This window comes from Vidua macroura, chromosome 9 (assembly GCF_024509145.1).
Source record: "Vidua macroura isolate BioBank_ID:100142 chromosome 9, ASM2450914v1, whole genome shotgun sequence".
Taxonomy (NCBI): Eukaryota; Metazoa; Chordata; class Aves; order Passeriformes; family Viduidae; genus Vidua; species Vidua macroura.
The window spans coordinates 23,293,429-23,312,394 of NC_071579.1; the positions used below are offsets into that span (position 1 = coordinate 23,293,429).

General features: G+C 39.3%; 1 protein-coding gene across 1 annotated transcript in view; it reads right to left on the bottom strand.

Moving 5' to 3' along the window:
• The window catches only part of EIF2B3 (eukaryotic translation initiation factor 2B subunit gamma), a 99,180-nt gene that overhangs the window by 70,475 nt on the left and 9,739 nt on the right, over positions 1-18,966 (bottom strand). The window contains exons 3-4 of the mRNA XM_053985396.1: positions 7,821-7,980; positions 2,382-2,493 (exon numbers count right to left, since the gene is read on the bottom strand). Of these exons, the coding sequence (XP_053841371.1) occupies positions 2,382-2,493; positions 7,821-7,980 (272 nt within the window). The remainder of the gene's footprint in view (positions 1-2,381; positions 2,494-7,820; positions 7,981-18,966) is intronic.

Consider the following 18,966-nt stretch of genomic DNA (forward strand, 5'->3'; position numbering starts at 1 on the left):
AAGAGGAAAAAGAAAATAGACAAAGGATCTGAAGAACAAAACAAGCACTGGAGGAGTTCTAGAGTTCATATAACAAGACCACTATAGCCCTTCAAAGGGACCATTAAAAGCAAAATAAACAAAAGCAACACCCTCAAGATGTCTATTGTATTTTACAGAGGAACAAATGAATGTACTGGAAATTCTCCCACCATCTTGCAACAAAGTCTGTTATTTCATCAAAACAAAGTCCAGAGATCAAGAAGCAGCCAACATGGCAGCTGAAAGTCAATCATGTCAAGTGATCCATGAAGAAAATGAGATAGGGCTTGCTTTTTTTTTTTTTTTTTTTTGCATTTTTTTTCTCTTTCTTTAGTATGATGTATTTAAAAAAGACTTCAAAGACTATTTCAAGCATTGCTTTTGTTTCTCACATGAGAAAATCAAGGGTTGAGCAGGTCTAGACAACTCAGTGGTTAAAACACCATTAGCTGCCAACACTTTGTCTTCCTAGAGCTCCCGCAGTTGTTGTTACCCTGGATTTGCCTCAAATGAAATTACTTGATGATTTCCATATATATTTTGCTTCCTTCAGAGCTTCCTAAAGATGGCAGCTGTAGGACAGAGAGAGCACACCAACATCGACAGTTGTCAGTTTCAGATGTCAGAGGCTCACCCAGGTACAGGTACTGGCCCAATACTTCTGCTTGATGCTTCAAAGTATCATTTTTATTTATTTTTTATTCTTTTTAACACTTAGCAGGTCTCTTTTTGTTCTTCTACACTATCCTAGCATCTTTGGGCTTTACTTGGAGGGTGGCTAACACTTTACATTTGCTTTCATAGCTGTGCATGCAAGAACTACAGGAAGACAGATTTTGATCCCATCTGTATATCATCAACACTCCATTCACCAAATCCCAAACAGTAATGCTTAAGATCTGCTGAAGACAATATAACTGAACAGGTGCTACTGAGGGCAAAGTTTAGCTCGCAGGATAAAGCCTGATAAATTTAGCTATAGGAATGAGAATCCTCTGGTTAGATGAACCTGTAAAATCAGGGGTCAACTAAGATCACATATGTTACAGCAATTTATAAGTCATTATACCACAGCCACCCTCTAGTGCCAGGAGACAGCCATAAAGACAAGCCTGTCACTAAAATTAGATAAAATATTCCTCCCCTAGCCCAAAACGTATCTGTTAGTCTTCATGTGCACAAACCCACAGAATGCATCAGAGATGAACTTCCTACTCTATACAAATCAGCTGCTGTGTATGTGCAGAAGGCTTGCCTGCAGCTTGGTCCTTGCCATGCCCAAGATAAGCCCAGGAGAGAGCCAGTGGAAATATGCTGGGACAGCATTACAACACTTAACAGGGCCCACTCGTGATCACCTTCCATCTAGGATAATCCTTAAACTCAGGCAGAGGAGGTGTCATCTTTCCATGGGCACAGAGCATCTCCCTCACATCTGGTAGCGGGATGTTCAAGGAAAGATTACACTGAGCTGTGGCCTACAGCACACACCAGAGGCATTTTCACAGCAGAGATTTATCTGAGAGCAGACCCCAGATGTCTGCATCCTTGACTTAAAAGGTCCACATGGATGAATTCCCAGATCTCAAATGGCTGTTCCACAGGTGTCTCATCTCACAGAGGTGAAAGTCTGACTGTCAGCCTGGGACAAACTACAAAGGTTGGCCTCTCAAGGAGCCAACACAGCTTTGCACAGAACACGTCAGACAACGTGTGCCTGAGAAAACTAAAATCACTGTACTGGAGAGCATAAAGAACAAGTCATCTTTCCTTCTCCTGCTAATGGATATGAATTACACAGTGCAGAAAGCTCAGCTTGTCTGGCATATTTGATAAATTTATCCAAGTCCCCAGTGAAGTTTAATGGTGGATATAGGATGGTTTCTGCAATGAATCTTTTGGGGCCTGGAAAGATAGCTGAGATTTTGTGCCTTAAATGCCTAAGAGGATCATGAAATCCTGAGAGCCTCTCATGGATACTCCTCAAATCCATTTGGGACTCAACCAATGAGACTAGCATTTCATTTATGGAATAGGACCTATTCATTTATAGGTCTAACGCTTCACAGTTTCTGAATCTAAACTGTATCTGACCTATTGCAATATAGGTTTCATTTCAAGAAGAGTAACCTTTTCATGCATTCCTTCTCTTTCCCTGGATTTTTCCCTAATAACAGTATAAGACAAGCCTATCAGTTGGTTCCAATGATGTAACAATAAAATACTGCTCCCTGAATATTGCAAAAGTGGCTTTTCCTCTTCCCTTCTCATCCTACTTTATCTTTAACCATCTCTCTTTCTCCACAATTATTTTATCTCATCCCAAGTTCAGTTTCTATTACAAGGACTCATGAGCTTACTTCTGAAGGATGGATCTTTTAATGACAAGTTCTTCATCCAAGTCAGCTTCATTAGCCATGAAGAGCAATCTTTTTCCTGTGTCATCCACTCCAATGAAGTCGCGCTGCTCCACTGAAGTAGAAAATCAAACACAGTCATTATATATTCCTATGCATTTTAATGCAGGCTGGAAAGACAAATGGGACCACCAACCACCCCCAAAATACAAACTCCAACTATCCCAGCAAATCCATGAATTTAATAAATATTGTTGATAACTTTTTCAACTTCTTTTCAGTTGGGGTAGCTGATATATATCATGGGATTCAAAACATTGGCCCTGAAAGGTTTGTGCATCCTTTTTATGAAGATGCCAACTACAGGTCCTGACATGCAACACCCAATTTTGAGCTGTGCTTTCCTTTTCTTTTTTTTTAATAAAACCCCCTGCTACCTGAATTAAAACAACAACAACCTCAAGGCAAAAAGCAAGTTCTTCAAATCCAACATTCTCATAATGTCACTCCATATCAGAATTAGGGGGTCTGAAGAAGATTATGATTTCAGTTAAGATGTAAATATTTTGCAACTCATCTATTTTAGACAAATATCACAAACACACAGAAAAGTATAGATTCTAAGACTTCTACCATGGATGTTTCTGGGTGGGTTAACTTGGTTTAAATATATTTTTATAAAATTGTCTACCAAGAGAATACCTAACACTCACATGTATTATTGTGGCAATCAGTGACTGTGCATCAGCAGGGACTTTGGCCTACTGAAATGCAAAGCATTTATTTTTTAACAGTTTTCTTCCATGACATCTGAATACAGTGGTGGCAGCTCATTCTAATTTTCACTCTGTAGTTGAGCCACCACTCTGGTGACAGCCATATACTGATATTTACAGGCACAGGCTGTACAAAAAAGCCACAGTACAATTTTAACAAAAATATTTTTTCTTCCAATAAATACTATTATTTTGGGACACACTGGCACATATTTGATCTCCTAAGTTCTATGCCTTTAATCACACTGGAGTAACAACATACTCTAGAAGTAGCTAATTCTCTAAGATATTTTTCAAACAAACTATTTTTGACTTTCTTTTTCCCAGTTCAGGCCCATCCCTTATTTTACTTATACCTGTTCTTTCAGAGTTACCACAGTAATAACTACTGTTAAAACAGTCAAATCTATGCAGCTGTTCAAAGTTCTCCTGTGCAATCTTTGATCTCCTTCAGAAAATCCCCAACCCTTCTCAGAAATTCATGACACGGCAAAGAAATACAAAAATAGGCCTGAACATCTAACACCATGACAAAATAAGTACAATTACGACAAAGCTTACTTGCTGTAAAAACTCAGAGTAAGTCCTGAAAGCAGTGCCTATTTTCATTCTGTGGAGGGCTGTGAAGTTTGAGATTAGGGGTGAATGAGCCCTCACCTCTGCCACCTAACTGGGGTCTCCTGACAGGTTGGAAATACAGCAGTGACTGACTTTCCTTCATCGAGGCACTAACACTTCCCTAAAGTTCAGATCCTGCCTGCCCATCTCCTGGCTGTTCTTATATTGCACTGCTACAGCAAAACTATGCAACAGGAAAAAGGGAAAAAAACAACTTTAAGAGAATAGGACCAGGTACATGACTGACACCAAACTGGTTGCTCTTGCTTGTGTGGATAGGTAAGAAACCATAAGAGTGCACTCTGGGATTTTTTGTAGCAGATGCCAGGTCAGGTTTCTCCTTGTACACTGGCAATAAACAACATCACTTTGGTAATTTAAAAAAAGACAAAACTTATATAGTAAAATGGAAGAGCAGACACATTACTAGCTCACAAAATCCCTGCAAGAACTATGAGAGAAATGTTAAAGTGACAGTAACTTAACAAAATCATTTAAAGTATAAAAATGAAATGCAGGATGTGTTTTGCCTCCTCACAATAGATAAATAAGGACTTGACACTGCTATTGCAATATATTAATTATCTTACAAATTAGATCCCCATCAATTTTAAGGGCTTTAATGATCTAAAGAAATTATGACATGACAAGAGAATGTTAAGCACTTTAGTGACAAAAAGAAATAAATTTCAGTCATATTTTTTAAAATGCTTTTTAATCAATCATAATTAACTGACACTCAAGGAAAAAATACCTCTGTTAAAGAATCAGTATCCCCATCCTTTCAATTAAATGGAGAGGATTTCACAGGATGCAGCCTTCAAGACCACCAAGAGGTCTTCTGGCAAACACAGAGAATACCAGTGATGAGATGCTTGCTGCTTTCTAGACAAGAAAAATAAGCATGGAAGAGTCACCATCCCCATCTTTTCTGCCTTTCTTTATACAAAGAAAGGTTCAGACATTATTTTCCACTCAATCCCTTGCAGGTCATCTTTAAGCACATAGCTCCATTCTGGGTATCTGAATTCCTGACACTCTCTGTTTATTTGGGTTACTACCACTGACTAGCATTTTCATGTGGGATTTTTTTTTATTGCCATTGCTCTTACTGCTCAATTTAAAAAGCCAATGAGATTATTATTGTCACTATATTATCCCCTAAATATAAAACCCAATGAGCTAGACCCTGTAATTTGCAGCTGAGTCAAACATTGCAGGAAACCATCAGGATGAATTTATAGCACTTAACACACTGCAATTCATGCTAATTTAAGAACTGTTCTTTATATCACAGTTCTTGAATTTTCAATAATACCCCAAAAGCAACAACTCTGTATCAGATTCCATGACGTATGTGAAATAACATCTTGTTGATCCTTCTCAAAAAATGAATTGCTTTGTAGGACAGTGAAAAAATAAATCTAGTGGCTTGTAATGGGATCTATTTTCTAATACAAACCTTTGAACAGTAGAGTCCAAGTACATAAAAACCTGTATGTGTCACAATTTAGAGAAGGAGCTAATAGTGCCACCTACTATGAAAAACTACCTAACATACTCCATGTTAATATCTTGTCTTCGGGTGCTTATAAGCTTCACCAAGTTTTAACTGTCTGGGATGAAATTTCCAATGCCAGCTGCCTGGCTTAAGAGGAACATTTGAAAAACTTCAGCAAAAACCATTCAGCTGGTTTTAAGGCTAAGGAAAAAAAAGTGTTTAGCCTAAGTGGAAACGGTTTGGTGTCCCTTCCCTTGAAAAGCTCTAATCAATCTTTGAAAAACTGCAGGTTCACATGCTGTATTGTTCTCTAGCCTTCTATTTTTCCTGCAAATGTTTCTGCATATTTTATTGTTAAGGATTGATTGTTCCAATTCCTCAGCTCCTAGGACTGATCAAATAGCAGGTGCTACCTAAGGTTTTCTGTACCATCAAGTGGTAAAAGCAAAGAACACAAGCCACGAGGCTCCACAGCCATGCTGCAATGACTGTTCCAGGGGAAAGAGTTTAATCTGTTGTCTTTTTGCAGTCTGTTTTTTACAAGGAAATAAAAGTCATAAACTCACAGGGGTGAGGGAAAAGAAAAAAAACATAAAAACAAGGACAGGCTGGAAGGAAAAGGAAACAGCCCCTGAAAACTACTGGAAACTGTGACTGCCTGTTAAAGGACACTAGATGGGACAGGAATCAGAAAAGGTGACTATAGGCAGATAAATAAACCGGATGAAGACAAGAAGTCAGAAACAGGACAGAAGATGGAACTGGCAGTTCCATCCATCTTCAGTGAAAGAAAAGAGTATAATAGATGACAAAGAAAAGGCAGGCTCTCGACAAGGATCCTTGAGGAAGGAAACTAAGGAAAGAGAACAGGAATGGAGGCTGGTGGCAGCAAGAAGCCAGATTAGGCAAAGGAAGATGGATGAGCAAAGGTAATGCTGACAGCAATAAGGTAGATTTAGTCAAGTAGGAATGAAAGCCAGGAGGGTCTGGTACTCCCTAAAATGTACTTCTCTCCTCCAGAACCTGGAGAAGAACCTAAGATTCCTGTCTTGGCCCTCCCCTGCTTTTAACAAATGACTAAAACAGGCCTCGTAGAGTTCATGTCTTATCGGAGGCAGTTCACAGGAAACATGTCACTACTGCTGTCCATGGCAGCTCAAGTGGTGCTCTGCATGGGAGATCTTAGCATTGAGCCCCACAGAAAAACACCAGGGGTGACAGAACACTTCTACATAATGGAATTTTAGTCTTTTCAAGTTTGGTCTTTTACAGATCTGAAAAAACACAGAAATGTCAACAAGTCATGTAGGAAGAGTTATGCTACAAAGTCAAGCACACCAACATAAAAAACAAGCAAAATAAGAATGCATGTACAATCTGATGTGTTTATATTTGCAAAGAGCCTTCAGATAATCTTGTTTATCCTCACAGACCTCCTCACCCCTACCCTGTGTGCTCAGAGCTCACATGCTGGGCAGCTCTATGATGTTTAACCACAGACCCATTAGTTTGCAACTCCTGAATGCTCAACTCTCTGCTGTTGCAGTGCTCTTGACAATGTTTTATGTGCCATTAGCACTTAGATTGCCTTTTCAAAAATAGGGGAGTTAGAGCTGTTTGAGAGTCCAAGTACTAAATGCTTTCAGGCCTACTAACCTTACACATTGCTCCAGAAAAATCTTCATGCAGAGCCTGAGAAGTTTTCTTTTAAAAACGTATTTCCCCCACTTTCAGACAACTATTGGCTTGCAATTCACTCTTCTCTCAAACAGTTTGAAGCTACATTTTCTTACTTGTATTCCAGTAATGTCTCTGAGCTTTAATCAAGGACCAGGTCCCACTAAGCTGCCAATAGTCAAGGCTCAGCATTTTAACAGATATCATTAACAGAAAAGGAAAAGCATGGTGTGGAAACAACTGAGTGGTATTTAGTACTTTTAGCATATAAGTAAAATGGGTATAATAGCCCTGCTCTGCCTTACAGCAGTGTTGTGAGAACAGATACATTAAAGATTACAAGGCACTAACTAATGGACAAGATAAGCATCTAATCAACTCCTTGAAATCAGTGGGAGTTTTGCCTAGCAAAAGGCTCCTGGATGTGATTTCAGAAGAGTAATTCACAACATACCATGAGAGGGGAGAATTTCTAGAAGTGCTTGTTACCCACCCAGTGCTGGGTCCCTACAGTCAGTGTAAAATTCCCAGCTATAATCTGGCTGATGCTTAGTGCTCTTGAAAAACCTAACGGTTTTAATGTTCATATGTAACAAAAATTCAGGGTTTCATCCAAAACTCACTGAAGTCACCTGGAGCTTTTCCCTTAACTCTTGTGAGCTTTGGATCATAGCCTGCAAGATTACACGAGTCTAATACTTAATTCTGAGCTGGAAAAAACCAAGTCACACCCTCACCAGGGAATCTGAGGAAAAACAGGGTATCTGTGCCTTTTTATTTCTTTTGCTTTGGGATTGATAACTAAACATATCATACATACCACTGGTTTCTCTATGATTTATTGACAAATATGTATTCCTTTCTACATACCTGGCTTTTTCTTCCCTTTCTGTCCTGGTACCCCTTCTGCTGGTTCATGAGTTTTCTTCATCAACATGGAGAGAGAAGCATCATGTGTCCGAAAGAGGTCCACGACTTTATATAAATCAACATCTGTGATCAGATCGCAGCTCAACACCAAGACATCAGTCTGTCAAAGAAGGAAAAAAAACAGCAAACCTTTCAGAGATACAAATTACCACATATGGACTAGCATTTGAGCACCCAAAACCAAATACACACTTTAACTTTTTTTTTTTAATTTACCACTGACAAAAATAGCTCCTGGTTTTTACCAGTGTGCTTTTCTTGAGTCCTGCTGTTACTGTTATTTGATTAATGCGTTTCCAGCTCTGGACCATAAAGAATATGTGACCATCTAAATTATCTTCATCTGCTCCTAAGGACACAGAAGCCATGGCTTTCAAGACCAGTAAGAAATTCTGCAGTAATTTCAGCAGCTACTTTTAGTTATATAATGAGGTAGAAAAGAAATCTTTCTGAAGAACTCTTTTTTAGCTGACTTTGCATCTGGCTACAAAATGCTGGAAAAGATATTTAAACTATGTTATTTTATCGGGGGACAAAAAAAACCAAAGACTATCTAGGATGTGATTTACTCAGTAATTGCACTGCGATGGTGGGCTTAGTTTAGAAATACATTTCCTAAAACCAGCAATACTCCACATTATAAAAAAAAAAAAAAAAAAAAAAAAAAAAAAAAAAAAAAGAGGACGTTAGGTCCTGTTTAATAGGAGGCTTGTACTTAATTTTGATCTCAAAGGATTCCAAAATCCCTTGTACAGGTTTTAAGAGAACTGCTGCACAAGGCACAGGAACACTGTCACATATGGAGCAAGACACAGCAGCTTCATTAACGGTGGACACTATCAATATAATCCACCTAAAAACTGTTATTTAGAAAAAATTTTCTGTATTTCACGTGGGTTGTGGGATATGCTGCCAAAAACCTATGAGTTCAGCAATTAACTTAATTTAAACTAATCCTAACATAATATTTGTGCAGCATGGCCGACACAAAAGTAGCAAATTTCCACTTTTTGTTAACGATAAACCTTCTAAGGGCCTCTCCAGTAGACAGTGTTTCTTTTCTGACAGTTACCATTTTCACTTTCTCTGTTGCCATTTTCCATGCTAAGCCTCCCTGCAGTGTGACATGGCTGCTTAATTTTGTCTTTTTAAAGGACAATATTTAATGAGAAGGGCATTAGACAATACTTAGAAAAAACCTGAGTTAATCCATGGAGGATCAATCAGTAATTCTACTCTTACTTTTGAAAACTATGTTGGTTTAAAGCAAACTATTTCAGGATTGACCTCTTACTCCAGAAAGGTTTATTAAAGAAAAGCTTACTTTTTTATCTAACACGAGGAGATTCCACATTGTAGTTGAGATTAGCGGAGGTCTGGTATTTACATTATTTGACAGGTTCTCCTATAACTGCTAGCAGTTTCATGTGTTTACCAATAAGGTGTTGGAATTCATCATGCCACAAACTGTTGGAGCTGCTGATTTGACATGCTGTGCAAAAGGTCAAGCTCTTCCATTTTCATCTGATTTGTCCCCACTTTGCTGAGAAACACCTGGCCACTTGACAGGAAGGAACAATCTGCAGGTTGAGAATTTTACACATTCAAAACCTGACTCGCATCACTCCCTTTTAACATATTTTCAAAATGTGTATTTAATATTACAGTTTTGCCCAAGGAAAGTGTTTTAATTAGCACTTCTCTAAAAAAACCCAATATGCACACATTGGAAAAAACCCCAACAACCCAAACCACTAAAGTGAGTTGCCCAGCACTCTGGAGCAGCCCTGCTCCAACATTCCAGGGTGCACAAAGAAAATAAGAAAAAAACTCAGCTTGGTGTGGAAGCAAATCTCCTGCTTCACAACTGTAAACTGTGAAGAAACACATATTAAATATCCTGGAAAATCCTGCAAATTTTTCAGATATTCTGTTTTTACAAGAGCACGAATGAATAACAACATTTGCAGAAAAGACCAAAAGGTATTCAAGACCCATATAAATAGACGTGTACTTTTCAAACTCACTTTATAGAAAGAAGAGATTGCCAGCTTCAAATCTAGATGCATTTGCTCCAGTGGTGAAAATAAGAAATAATCAAATGAGAGAGACTGACACCCCAATAGTCTTATACTAAGGAACAACTATCTGGACTTGTAAAACAATCCTTGTAATTATTTCACATTTTACTAAATGCTTTAATCTGTCACTAATGCAAAAACCCAACAAGCGTTTCATAGTTCTAACCAGGCTCCTGGGTTTTTTCTCCTCCCTATAGGACAAGGTTTTTTGCAAAAACTGAATGCAAGACCCCTGAGGAGCATACGGGAACAGAACCACCAAATGTCTGGTTGCCATCTGTTCTACCCATTTACTCTCCCAATATGTAAATAAACGTCAGTGAGCGCAGGGACCAGTGAAACACACAGTTGCTCTGTAAAGCCCACATTTCTGCCTCTCCTCCTGATGAGCAGAGCAGTGGCCTCAGAAGCACGCTGAGAATACACCATGAAAGGCTCTTTTGGGACTTGACAGCTTCCCCTTTGAAACACCACCCCCCTCATAAATAAAGCCCTCACTGTCTAATGGATGCACTTTTTTTTCCAGTGTACAACTCCTGAACGAATAAACTAATGGCTGAATGAAAAAATAAACTATCCTAGAACCTTAGCAGAAGTGTGTGTTTTTCTTTACGTTTTCGAGGTGGGTGTAGAAGAAAGAAAATAAATGGTAGAATTTGTGGGATTTTTACGTATATACATACACCAAATAAATGCAGTGCACCCTTCCCAATGAGCCACTGATACAAAGAAGAGAAGTACATACTTACTACATGCACTCACGTGCTAACAAGGGGTATGTGAACATACTTGACTTCATGAATTATGCAAACGCCTAAGTACACACACATCTCTTAATGAAATACATGTAACAATGATTACATCAACCCCAAACTATTATACAGATGATAAGAATCAACATGAACTGATTAAAAAAACCCCAGCAAGCACACACCTCAAGCAGAACGACTGCAAAGGGAAAAAATGCACACATGAACGCACTCTCAACACGCATTACAACCACAGGCACAGCAAGGCAAGGGTCTTAAATCAAGAAGGAACATCTAATGGATGGAGCATGAAACAAATACTTGGAATGTATTTGTCCTGGTTCAGGGCAAGTCTGGGGAAAGAATTCAACATAAACAGGGCAGACGATTGGGGATAAAGGCATCATACAGCCACCCTAGGACATTCTGGTATCTTCCTGCTCTGCCAAACTTGACACATGCCATTCTGTCTCTACTATTTCATGACAAAGAGCAGCCCTCATCACAGACCAGGGCTCTACCACAGAAGCTGCTACACAGAGCAGCTGAAAAGGCCATCAAGCATAAGAGAAGAGCGAATGATTTTGGGTTGAGGAACACAGGAAAACACTGTATTGCCATTCTCAGGGAGAGCAGCCCTGTCCTCCTGGTAGCTCAGCTCATGCTTTTGTGAGCATCACAAGAGGCACAGAAAAGACAAGGAGAATATAATGCTCCTTGGAAGTGTTAACTTGGGCCTTAGCAATCCCTTTTTAACCTCAAATTTGCAATTCACTCACTCAAATTAAAAACTGAGACTAGGCTACTGACCCGTGGAGAAAAGTGGGATTCTGCAGAGATCGTCCACCTGTGATCCGAGTTTCAAGAAGATCCTTCTGCATCCCTACTGACTTCATAAATTATTGAAGCTCTGGGCTTTCAGTCCAACCATCCCTGAATACAGAGTATTCAGTTAAATCAAGTATGAAAACATGGCACTAAGATCCCTACATCTCCGCTCTACTTTTCTAACACTGGCTAACAGCACTTCAGCATCAAATGTTATAAACTATGAAATGGTCAGATATGAAATAAGTTAAATACTTGATCCAGAAAAATAAAACAGTGTAACATAAAACATGAAGAGATTTATACAAAATAGAGAAAACAGTAAGGAAAAAACACTGAAAACCAATATGTCAACAACTATATTAAACCCAGCACAATATGGAAAATATACACAAAAACAAGACCAAAAAGCAGATTGTTTCAAGAACTCGGATCAAGACAGCCCATTTAAAAATAGAAAACATGTTTTCAATGGAACTAATTCATACCACAGATCAAAAGATGGATGCAATTATATGGTGTAATATACCAGCATAAATAAAAAGCCTTGGACTTTCTCACACCCCACATACAAAGGCAATGCTAAAAACCCTTTTATATTCAGCAATTATTGCTGGAGCTCTTATGATCAAACAGGAGATGTCAAGGTTACCACAGATAGCTGGCAGCAAATTATGAATTTTTAGTGGTATTCACTATGCTTTTTCTATCAAGTATAGACAAGGGCAGGACCTCACAGCCTAAACTGCTGATGGCCTCAAAAACAGCAGACTAGAAAATAAGAAAACATGTGTTGCAAGGAAACTGTAATATGAACAAAATCAGCCTCAAGAGAAAGAGGAAAACAAATGTCAGATTGCATTATAAACAGAATAGAAGCAAAACATCCACAAGCAGTAGAACCAGCTTCTAACAGAACTGAAAACAGACAAATCACTGAAGCTAAATGTTAAAAGTTTCTAATTGCAAAGTATTACAGCTGAGACTTTGACAGGAAAATAAAGACAATCAAGAGATTAGATATACTCAACCTAAGTTAATACATGCACAATCAGAGAACTTTGCATCACTTCCTGCGGTGTCACCAAACAACAGGGGAGAGAGAGAGAGGAACAAGTTAAAATTACTGCTGGAATTAGGACTGAGTTTTGTACACAATAGCCTGGAACTTCACCCACATGTTGCATTAACAGTGGGGTTTGTGTGTAATGCTTTTTATTATTCTAAAGAGTGGAAAGGGAAAAAACAGTTTGGCTGTGGGCAAGCATTTTGATTGCATGTTAGCATTCTCCAGGCAAAGTCAAAGATACCTCCCAGCAATTGCATTACTCACCACTCTTCAGATCAGAAACTTACATCCAAGGCTTTAAACAATCCCTTTTATCTCAGTCTCCATTAAGAGACCTCCAATTTCCACACCTGTGACCTCTTTGAAGCTCTATGACTGTTGCTGCAACTGGAGCAGGGAACCTCATTTATTTTTTGATGTCTGTAAGATCTTGTTAGCCACCAACTGAAATGGCCGCCTTTGGCTGGGAATTCCCACTCTCCTTTTGTAATGTCCTTGATGGCAAAATTCAGAGGGAAATCATGATTTAGTACTTTGCTAGCAGACATGAAGCATTTACCTGCTCTGCTGTCACCTTGCAGCAGGAAGTTTGCTGTAGACCACCACCTTCATAACTATTCTGAGGATAGAGGACAGTGGAGGCACAGAATGTCTCTCAATCTGAAATCCAGAAGCAACCTTTTCTCATTAAAGGATGGAAGAATTCTTTTTTAACATCTGTGTAATGTGAAAGGAGCTTCTTAGAGGCTTATTCTTTGTTAAAAAAAAAAAAAAAAAGAAAACAGAAAAGTCTGATGTGGGAGCCAAGGGAGTCTCTTCTAATTTCCTGGATGGCCCTGAATTCATCAGGTGAGGATATCTTAAGGCAATGTGAATGCCTTCACATACGTAACCTGTCAGCATCACTGTCTATCTTCCCAAAGAAAGTTGCAAGAAAGATGCCAGAAGCTGGGGAGGAGACTTAACCCCAGTCCCATCATATGGCTCATCCAATGTTTTGTATCAGATGGGATCATACAATGAAAACACCATTTTAGGTTATCTTTTCATCTCACAAGCTACCATCCAAAATCAATATTTTTTAATTTACATACATATAAGCTAGGAACAGGAAAGATATTCAAGCCTAGAAGGCATCCTGTCTCCTCCCAGAAGGAAGTTGTGTTACCCATGCTCAAACTGACATGTGAGGTGGAAAAGGGTAATTTACAGTTCCCAGCAACCAAACCCAGAAGTTTAGAGATGAACAGAAGTTCATAAACTTATTAAGGATATTTTCAAAACAGGACATTGATATTATGACACTTATTGAACTGTAAAACCTTTGGTCTGGAACATAAACTTTGCAATCCACCTCTTCCTCTAGTTTCAACTAAATCAATCTTGTCCTACTTATACAGTACTCCAAAAGTAATTTTCCCAGCTTATTCCTCTACCCACATCACCTTTCTTCACTGGTTCTGCTTTCTATCACATAAAGCAAAAGCTATTTACTGTCCTTTTAACAGCCTATCCCATCCAGTTGTCACATACTTAAAAAACCTACTTCTACCTCACTTCAGTACAGGACAATAGCCCTAGTATCTATTTGTATCTTCTAAAGGTTGTGGCTTTAGCTGCTGCTGTACTTTTTTTTTTTTAGTAAAAGAAATCTGCTACCCTTACACTTGCAGAACACTGACAATTGTCATACTATCAGTATGCTGGGGCACTGGACTGACACAGTTATCCTATCTTGGTAGGCTCTCTCATTTGTCTGAGATCAGGGTCATCTCCTGGGTTTATGTCCCAGTCCTGAGTATGCCACAGAGGAGACTGTTTTTCCCATCCAAAGGCATCCAGAAGTGTGCACTGTGCCTGCAAAGACTCAGGGGAGCACCCAGAACCCAGATCCTGCATGTGCCAGTTCATAGAGGGTAAGCCTGGCAAGGTGAATTCTCTCCTGACGCAATGCACTGCACGGACAGATCCCGTCTCCACCGGCAGAACTCCAGAAACAAATGGCACTCTCCTCATCACTCCTATTCCTGGAAGGCAGGTTTCCAGGACTACCTGAATGGCAGCAGCACTACTAGACCTGCTGTGCAGCTGATCTTGGACTCTGCCTCCCATGAACAGAAAGGAGAACGAACACAGCAGTCGGGCTCCAACCTCAACAGCAGCAGCGCAGCAGGAATTGCTGCCAAAGCCCAGAGCTCAAGCCCAGGCTTAACACTTAATGTAAGCAGAGCCTTAGGCAGTCAGGTGCTGCAGTCATACACACAATAATAATAAAAAGTAGTCGTAATGGAGCTCAACTGGCTCAACTTATTGAAGGGAAAGAAGGCCTTTGCCCACAGCCAGCAATCAGCTCAACTGCAGATCTCTCAGCAGCACAACAAAAAGCAGGAATGACTGGATTCAAGGGCTAGGAACCAGTGATTAGCATAGGAATAAAATGCAAAGTGGTTTAAGAGGGAGAATAAATATAACATGGAATAAAATACCAAAGTATGAATAGACAATTCAGACATTCTAGTAGATGAGGATAGTCTTGCTATATTTCAGAAACACTTTTGCTAAGCCATCCCTAAGTTTTGGGGAACAGCCCAAACTAGTAGGTGCAAACTCCCATACAGACTAGAGGATCATAATGGTTCTTGCAGTCTCAAACAAGACACTAAATAAAAACCAAAACATACAAGCATGTGTCCTCAGGAATCATTCTGCCATCCTGCAGCTAGTATCAGCACGATCTTAAATTAAAAAAAAAAAACCTCTTTCCAAGGTCAAAACAAATCATTACACAACACCCAGTTTCAACACTGCTTCAAAAGAAAACCCAAATTCTGATGTGCTCTGCAAAGCAGAGGCTCCGTGAGACAGCTCAGTGGAACTGCTACTGTGCACCAGCCTGCACAGGAGTGGCAACCACCTGCCTGAAGCCCCATCAGCCTTGTTCAAATGTTGGGGCTCTTCTCTAAACACTTTTCATGCTATGGTAAATAAAAGCACTATTATAAACTGTAGTTTCCTAAACTATCTTCCACACAGCATCATTTTCTCCTGTAGCACCTTTCCAATTTTTCTAATGGTGTTTGGTCTGTGGCAACTGCTGTTGTAAGAAAAATGTCATGAAAACTTCAAAACCTCCACTGCTTTTTCTAGCACTATTATCCAGAATTTTCACCATCTTCCCAAAGAAGCTGATTGAATTTATACTACAGAAAAATATCTAAATTTGCTTAATGAAAAATCTAAATGCAGATTTGCTTTCCCATTTTCAGCACAGAACCGAGGAAAAATGAGATAACCTATTTGGATTTCCCAGTTAACACAGTATGACAAAAATGCAAAATTAAATTCCAGGCATCCTAAAGTCCACTGATCTCCACCATGGCTTTCACCAAATTAAACAGTGACAGAAAACCAGTGCTGAGAAGAGTGACAGCCTCTGGGCTAGCCCGTGCTGTTCACAGCACCACATTCCTATTATCAGTGTTACACAACTGTACCAAGCTGCAAAACCAGACACAGGGGAAAACCCTCTCCAGCACAATTAAGTCCATGCGCTGACATTTGGCATCTCCTTTCTCCCACATTCCCCAAAAACTGGAACTAGGTACTTAGGCTCCAACACGCAGTTAGATCAGTTGTGTCTGATCTGAACAATTCAATTTTCTCTTTCAGGGGAAGAATATCACCTGCAATTATACCTTTTTTTGGACATTTTTGTGGAAGAACATTCCTTCCTTGCTGCCTGCAGCCTTTTTTACTTTGTTTCTATCCTGTGGGATTTCTACTTGAGTATTTTCCCCATGTTTGGATCTTAACAGATCTTCCTTCATAGAATGTTTGGGCTTTTCATGGTGGTTGTGGGCATTACAGCTGTCGCAGTGTCATCTTTAAGCACAGTAAGTTATTTACATAGGGCAGCTGTAGATATTTTAAACAGGGAAAATGAAAGAGGATTTACCAAAATGAACACTACTATTTACTCCCCAAAAATGAAAACTAGTAGTGGCTGACAAAACCAGGAAAATATTTTTACTAGGATGCTTTTAAATAAATTACTTCAGCTATATGTTGTGTAAAGAACTTGCTGTGTCTGCAAGTAGAATAGGCTGAATTTGTGTAATTCATCAGAAACCACAGAGGGCCTAAATGAAAACACACACTGTAAAACAGGAAAAGCAATGACCATTAACTTCTACATGGGAGCAAGAGGTATTGGTTAACATAATGAGCACAGGCCTAGAGTTCCCAGGAGCGTGAAAAGGATAAGGACATGCAGTGGGAGATGCAACAATTGAAGCTGACAGGCATCTCAGGTCTGTCAATGACTCTTCTTGCAAAACACCTAAGGTTTGGCTGGCCTGTATAATGGAAGGCATCCTCTTTAGCTGACAATGGGCAGAATAGCAAATGCCATAATAATCATTCCTTGTGAATAAGTGCCTTATTCAAACTTATGGTGTTTAAGCCATTATCCACAGTAAACCTGGGCAGCAAAATAATTTAATTAGCTAGAGTCTTCTAAAGCTGAGTAACTTAAAAAAAATAAAATAAAACAACAAACAAACAAAAACCCCAACAACTGCTGAATTCTCTCTTACCCTGCCAGAAAAAATAATGATCAGCTGGAAGTCCTGAACACATTCTTCAAGCACAGAGTCAGGCAGTGGTGTATTATTCCTCCCAGCCACACAGCCTGAGCACCTGCCCAGATAGCTGCTTTCTACAAAGACAATCAGTTGTGCTTTGGGAATGGGACTTGGGCATGCAAAGTGTAATAAATGTTGGCTAGTGCCTTCAGTGGTGAGAGCTTTCAGTAAGAGGCAGAGAGAGAAAAAAGATGCTACATAACCTGGGAGCTGCCATCTGATACATCTGCTTTCCCTATTAACAACATTGTGAAAGGCAGAAACAGAAAAACCACCAAGACAGCATTTTTATTTGCATTTTAAACACTTAAGTAAAAAATGTTTGCTATCAGCTGAGCTGGAAGAAAATTATTAATTTTTTTTTACCACTTCAAAACAGATTAACAGAATATTTAGTTCAATCTTGCTATTATACAGACCTTGTCTCTTACAAATGAATTTAATTTGGGTTTTTTTATTTCCACTGACAGTACAAAAAAACCCCCATAATTCTATATTATGGAGACCCAAGTTTTTCTTTCCATGCTCACCAAACTTTGCTCAGTCGTACCAAAAGGATTCAGATTCCATCTTCCAGCCGTTCCAGCAAGCTTACTTACATCATGTGTTTGGAAAGGAGATTTTTCAGCAGAGGAAGCAGAGCGCTTCGCCATGCTGGCCAAGACTCCACGGATCAGTGACCCTCAGCAGCACACAGACCACCACCGTGACATCACACTTTCCACAACACGGATCCCAAAGATGCACATACCAAGAGAATCTGGAGTTTCAATCTTTGTTTATTTGCTCACAGAAAGTTGGTTTTTCTTCTTCTTTTTGGTAGCTTTTTAAAGTTTGTTTCCCTTTGTTTTTAAAGAGCTATATTACTTTGTAATCTTACTTTTTGAAACTGAGAAAACAAGGTGGACCACCTGAGATGAAACATTTCTCTCACAAGCACTCACCAGCGATAGCAGCAGAAGACAAGCTGATTAATTCACACCATATTATTCAGGGCTTCCATTAACACAGCTAAGGGCTCATCAAGGGAGGAAAATATGAAATTGTTCCATTGCTGTTACTCTGCTGGAACGCCACATTTTAATCACTGTCTGGAGTATAGCTGAGTGACACAAGGGAGAGAAATACTTAATAGAAGATGAAAATAATACAGACTCAGTGAAGACAAATGTTTGATCCAGGCACACCCAATCCACAGATTCATGAGTTAACCAGGTTTTTCAACCTGCTGCCTGGAGAGCCCCTGCCTAGGAGGGGGGCCAGACAGCAGCTGTGTGGGTCTGGTAAAATTTGGCACAGGAAACAAAATGGTCAAATATTAGAGATGCCTAAATTTCAGAGGAGCTCATTTGTAAACTATAGTGACACCCCTTGCCATTTATTTTTTTCATCAATAGTAATAATCTACAATCCACAAAAAAGCTTTAGCAGCCCGGTACAAGCAGGAGGTCGCAGAAAAACAGTCCTCAAAGGTGTTTCCTGAGTCAAGAGTTTTGCCTCCTGTCATTCCAGCTATTGATTTACTTAGTTTATTTAAAAGCAAACAAAAATACAACAAGAAAACAGATTCTTATTCTAAGAGGAAATTGGGGGATTCTTATCTTGTTTACTCCTGGAAAAGTGTCTACAATCATATTTCTGCTCTGATTAAAACTTTTCTGTAATTTTCAGCCTATGTTTTCTCACAGCAAATTTAAACTCATTTATACTCCACTC